This window comes from Gracilinanus agilis, chromosome 3 (genome assembly GCF_016433145.1).
Source record: "Gracilinanus agilis isolate LMUSP501 chromosome 3, AgileGrace, whole genome shotgun sequence".
Classification (NCBI taxonomy): Eukaryota; Metazoa; Chordata; class Mammalia; order Didelphimorphia; family Didelphidae; genus Gracilinanus; species Gracilinanus agilis.
Window position 1 is genome coordinate 64,337,450 of NC_058132.1, and position 5,634 is coordinate 64,343,083.

The 5,634-nt window shown below is 47.6% G+C and overlaps 1 protein-coding gene across 1 annotated transcript in view; it reads left to right on the plus strand.

Moving 5' to 3' along the window:
- LIN28A (lin-28 homolog A) overlaps nucleotides 1-3,463 on the plus strand; it is a 6,420-nt gene extending 2,957 nt beyond the window's left edge. Inside the window, exons 2-3 of the mRNA XM_044668740.1 lie at nucleotides 2,373-2,557; nucleotides 3,250-3,463. Of these exons, the coding sequence (XP_044524675.1) occupies nucleotides 2,373-2,557; nucleotides 3,250-3,463 (399 nt within the window). The remainder of the gene's footprint in view (nucleotides 1-2,372; nucleotides 2,558-3,249) is intronic.
- Nucleotides 3,464-5,634: the final 2,171 nt, after the last annotated feature.

Here is a 5,634-nt window from a genome sequence, read left to right on the forward strand (position 1 = left end):
CCCCCAGTACATGCTTTTAATAGATTGGAGATTGCAGAAGTGTACAGTGACTTTCCTGGGAGATAAAGACTAGAGAGACCTAAAATTAGGACATTAACTGGGATGGGAGGTAAACTTTAGCTAGAAAGAAGATTCAGGAGCAAAAGGCCAAAGAAAAAGGGCTAAGAGGGTGGAGGGATCCAAGTGGAATGATCCAGAAGAGTCAAGATAACTGACTTATTACTGATTTATGGCCCTGGTGTGACTATCTTATGTTTGATTGATTCTGTTTTGTTCTGCCATTGTTTTCCTAAGGAAGACATGAGGGAAAAGGTAAGTGTGAGTTATAGAACTCCTAGGGGCCTGGGCCCCACTCAAGGAACCTTTGGCAGTTTACAATGTACCTATAGTACTTTTCTTCTCAGTCCTCTAAGGTGGAATAGCCAGCCCCATTTTACAGATGAAATTGGGGTTGAGATGCTGAGAGGAACTTTCCCAGGACCAGCTGGTTAGCAGAGCTTGGACTGAAATTCAGGTCAATACAACAGATGATAAAAATCTGGGTCATTCCTATGAATGCTGAGGAAGAAGAGAACATTCATGGAAAGGAGGTTAGGAAAAGCTTCTTGGAAGAGTTTATACCTGAGTTGGGCCTCCAAAGAAAAAAATGTCAACAGGCAAAACTGAAGAGAGGGGAGGAGGGAGTATGTCAGGGCAGAGGAAGAAATGTCTGAATGCATGAAGGTGGGAGAGAAGGGTAAGATGAATTCTGGATGATGTGCATTAATGCTGAAGAGGTGGGTTGGAGCCAGATTATGGTTCGCCTAGAATTCCAGGTTAAGACTTTTGTCCTATAGGCAATAAGGAGCCACTTTTAAAATAACTAGTAACTAAGTCTAGAGTTCTTTCTATTAAAACAGACTGCCACGAAACCAGAAGCTCCACTCCTAACAAGTTGAAGGGATCCTTTACTTGTGCAGAGCAGCCAGTATATATATATATATATATTTAAAACCCTTCTTTCTATCTTAGAATCAATACTAAGTATTGGTTCCAAGGCAGAAGAGCATTAAGTGACTTGCCCAGGGTCACCCATCTAGGAAGTGTCTTGAGGCCAGATTTGAACCCAGGACCTCCTGTCTACAGGTCTGGCTCTATCCACTGAGCAACCCAGTTGCTCCAGCCTGTGAATTTCTGTGTGACTTTGGGGGGTAAGCTGGGACATGTGATATATGAGCTCTTTAAGGTGTCAGCAATGAGAAGGCAGCTGGGTTGTCTGCTCCCAGGTCCGTATCTGCAGAAAGAATATCTCTAGATGATTTTGTAACTGTTAAAACACAAGTTGTGGTTTGGGGCTGGTGATTGATCTTGATAGGAAGATAGATTTTGAGACAGAAGGGAGCATTTGAAATTGGGTGCTATTATCCCCATTATATCGATAAGGAAACCGAGGCAGAAGTTACCTGACTTGGCCAGGTTCTCAGAGCTAGTAAGTATCTGAGGCTGAATTTGAACTCAGGGTCTTCCTGACTCCAGATCTCTCCACTCTTATCTACTATGGACATCTTTGATCATGCATTCACACTTGTAATTTGTGAGATGTAGAAGCCTTCTCTGGCCCCCAGTACAGAGGTTAACCTTTCTCGAGACCTCTCTTTAGGTCTTTTAATGTTCTTGGGTTTCTAGGGAATCACTCAAATTCTTAACTCGTTATCTGTCACTCTGAGCTGTGAGTCAGGAAAGACCTGAGTTCAAGTCCTATCTTTGACATATGATATAGGGTTGACTGGGCACAACTCCTTTTCCCATCATTCTGCTTTTCAATGAAATCTTTTCTGCTGTTATCTTAAGTAAGGTTTTCTACACCTCCCACCCCACTCTGCCACCACCACCACCACCACCACCTCCACCTCTAGATAGCTCTCCATTAGGCTACAGTCTTCTGTGATCATACATACTAGCACCACCAGGAGAATGCTGGCGCTAAAGAAGATCTTGGTGTCAACGAGGGCAAAGTGTGTTATTTCCCAGCTATAATCTAGAATAGACATCTATCCATAATGGAAATGATCTTTGCATTTTTAGTATCAGCAATGCCTTTGGCTTTGTCCCAGGGGAGCTGGTCTGTCCCCCAGGTGGATCTAGAAGCTTCTACAGTTCCCACCACCACCACCAGGTGTGAATTCCTACAATCCCTTTCTACCCAGATAAAGTTCTCCCTTTTAACAAGCATTTATAAATCAGAGTGTGTGTGTGTGTGTGTGTGTGTGTGTGTGTGTGTGTGTGTGTGTGTGTGTGTGTGTGCTGTGCAAGGCACTGTCCCAGGTGCTGGAGGAGATACAAAAGTCACAGTGCAGGTCATCTAAAGCTTTCTATGTCTTCCTACCCCTCAGAGCAAGCTCCATATGGAAGGTTTCCGCAGCCTGAAGGAAGGGGAAGCCGTGGAGTTCACCTTTAAGAAGTCAGCAAAGGGCCTCGAATCCATCCGGGTGACAGGGCCTGGTGGGGTGTTCTGCCTTGGGAGCGAGAGACGGCCCAAGGGGAAAACATTGCAGAAACGCAGATCCAAAGGAGACAGGTATGGGGATGGGAAGGACAGATGGGACAAGTCATCCACCTCGACATCCTGTGGCTTAGGCTATCCACATTCCTATTAATGAGAGGTAGGGGCAGCTAGGTGGCTCAGTGTCTAGGGAGCCAGGCCTGAAGATGGGAAGTCTTGGGTTCAGAAGCAGCCTCACCTAACTGTGTGACCCTGGGCAAGTCACTTAACCCCAATTGCCTAGCCCACTGCTTGACTGTCTTGGAACAATTACTTAGTATTGATTATAAGACAGAAGATAAGGGTTTAAATAATAATAACAACTAACATTTACCTAGTTAGTCCTAAGGTTTGAAATCCTGGGAGCTCAGTGGTGTTATTTTTCCTACTCTATTGCTGAAGAACCTGAGGCTGAGAGAGCTTGAACAAAGGCGATGGATCTGGCAGCATGTGCTCCGTGAATTGGGAGGCATTTAACAATGAGATTCTCTTCCTTTAGCAGACTTGACTCAAAGTTAAAGGGCAAGAAGATGAAGACTTCTTGGGGGGAAAATGCCCAGCTGCTTTAAGGCTCCAGAAGACTTAAGTCTTTTGGGTATCCTGGGGCAAGGCAAGGGCCATTTTTCTAGGAAGTAGCTGCCCTGTAGAATCCTTCTGCTGTGAGGGCTCATGCCAGGATAGGCACATCTGGACTGTCCAGGTGTGTGAGCTCTTCCTTCCCACTCCAGGTGCTACAACTGCGGAGGGCTGGATCATCATGCCAAGGAGTGCAAGCTGCCACCCCAGCCCAAGAAATGCCACTTCTGCCAGAGCATCAGCCACATGGTGGCCTCGTGTCCCCTGAAGGCTCAGCAGTCTCCCAGCTCCCAGGGAAAACCGGCTTACTTCCGGGAAGAGGAAGAGATCCACAGCCCGGCCTTACTCCCAGAGGCTCAAGATTGAAGTGGGGTCTAGGGCCATCCCAGTGGGATGGGAGAGCTTTAAGGAGCAGGCGTCAGTCAACAGGGAGTGGGGAACGTCAGGGATGGGATGGGATGGGGCTGGGTGGGGGGGAGCTAGCTGGCACTACTGAGTGTCTTGGGTCCAGAGTCCTCAGCACTGTCCCCTTCCCCTGGAGGAGGGGACTATCCAGCGGCCCCTCCATCCATGGCCTGCCTCCATCCCAGAACCACCAGCCACATGGCTTCTCCTGAGGGAGACCTCAGTGAAGGCAAGGGGGGGAGGGCGGAGGAAGGGGAGGACTCCTTAAGCCAGAGTGGCAGGAGGCATAGCCTTGGATGGATGGACCAAAGCCCAGGGGCCCCCATCCTCACTTCTTTTTTGCTGCCTAGGGATGAGAGTCCCTGGGTGGGGGTGGGGACAGTGGGGGATGGGTAGGGGTCCTCTTTGTCTTGGGCCTTATCCAGGTTCAGGGCTCTGCCCAGCCTCACCTCCTTCCCCTTAGCAAAGGGGCTGAGGGTGAGACTGCTACAGCCCCGGCCTCTCTTTCTATTTGCCCAGGGCATCCTGCCCCCTCCATGTTGACTTTATTTATTTTGCTCACTTGGACGTCTGCACCTTGGGCCCTACAACTCTCCCCCTCCGCACTCTTTGTAGGGGGAACCCCATTTCGCAGGCAGGATATCAGCTGGCTCTGGCTATGATGAATTATGTCTGCAGTTTTTCCTTTTTTGTTTTTTTTTTTAATATAAATATTCTGGTTTTGTATTTTTGTATATTTTAATCTAAGAGGTCCTCATTCCTGCACTGTGTTCTCAGGTATGTGAGCAATCTCAGGGATAATTCAGTGGCAGCTCTGGGACTACCCAGCAGGAAGAAGCTTATTAACCTATTCTTAACTACACAAAGACACAGCAGCTGATTGTATTGTACAAACCGGTTCTGTTCATCTACCTCAAGTTTCTGGGTTCTTCTTATGGGAGCTTTCCTCCTGTGCCCTTACTGACTCTCTCAATCTTTCTTTCAATATATATCCTTTCTCTTTCACTATGTCTGTCTCTCCTTGAAAGCGTTAGATGGGGGAGAAGGGGGGTTGGCTTTAATGGGGCATCCTGTGGATCTGCCTGCTTGTGGAGAGGAGGTTCACCCCAGCGAATACAGAGCAGAGACAGATTTGGTGGACTGTGCCAGCTGGCAGGTTTGAGGTGTTGGTGGGAAGGGTTCCTGCCCTGCCCTGTCACCCCTTTGAAGTACAGCCAAACATCTCCGGGCATGGGACTTGAAACTTGGAACTTTTGTCCCACCCCACCCCAGATCTGACTTCCAAACAGTTGGGCCATCTTCGCTCTGCATGAGTGTGAGCCAAGGCCAGGCAGGAAAGGGAGATGGGGATGTATCTTAGATCTGGAGAAGTTTGAGTTTGATGGAGTCACCCCTCTCTATTCTTCCCATCACTCCCTGGAAGAAGGGCAGGTTTAGCAGAAGATCATAAATGCCTTAGGTCTTTAACCCTTAAAATGCTGGACTTTTATTTTCTCTCCCCTGCTGGGTCTCAAGCACAGGACCTTGTGGCTAGGATGTCTGTATACCAGATGTTTCAGATTTGAAAGTCAGCATAGTTTCCTGCTCTGCCATCCGTGCTATGATGGTAAAGTATCAGCCTATAGAGAAAAGAGATTTGATGAACCAAGCTGGGAGATCTGTCCAAACCTACCTCACTGACTGATGTGCTGAAATTGGGCAAATGCAATAGAAGGCATTGGGTGACAATGGAGTCTGATCCGGGTTTCTCGGGTCCTCTGAATGCTGCGTGTCTCTCCCCCTGTTTACCCCCCCCCCCATCTAGTTTTTGTATCTGTCTGAGCTGTATAGGGCTTCACAAGTTGCTGGTTTGGTGGTTGCTAGGTGGGCTAGTCTGTGTAAATATGCTGTCAGTCTTTCTCCATTTTCCCTTGGGGTTTTTATTGTTTACAAACTTTTTTTTTGTATTGAAAAGAAAAATAGCCAAAACATCTCTTGACAAAGGGATTCTGTGCCAGGCAAACAGAGATCTTAAAACTGGGACTTGGTTGGTTCCTCTACTCCGAGGTTCTGGATGGTTTTAGCCCTCGCTTCTGTTTTCTCCTTTACTCTTAACTAGGCTCCAAACCCCAGACTTTCAAATCTTTCCCATC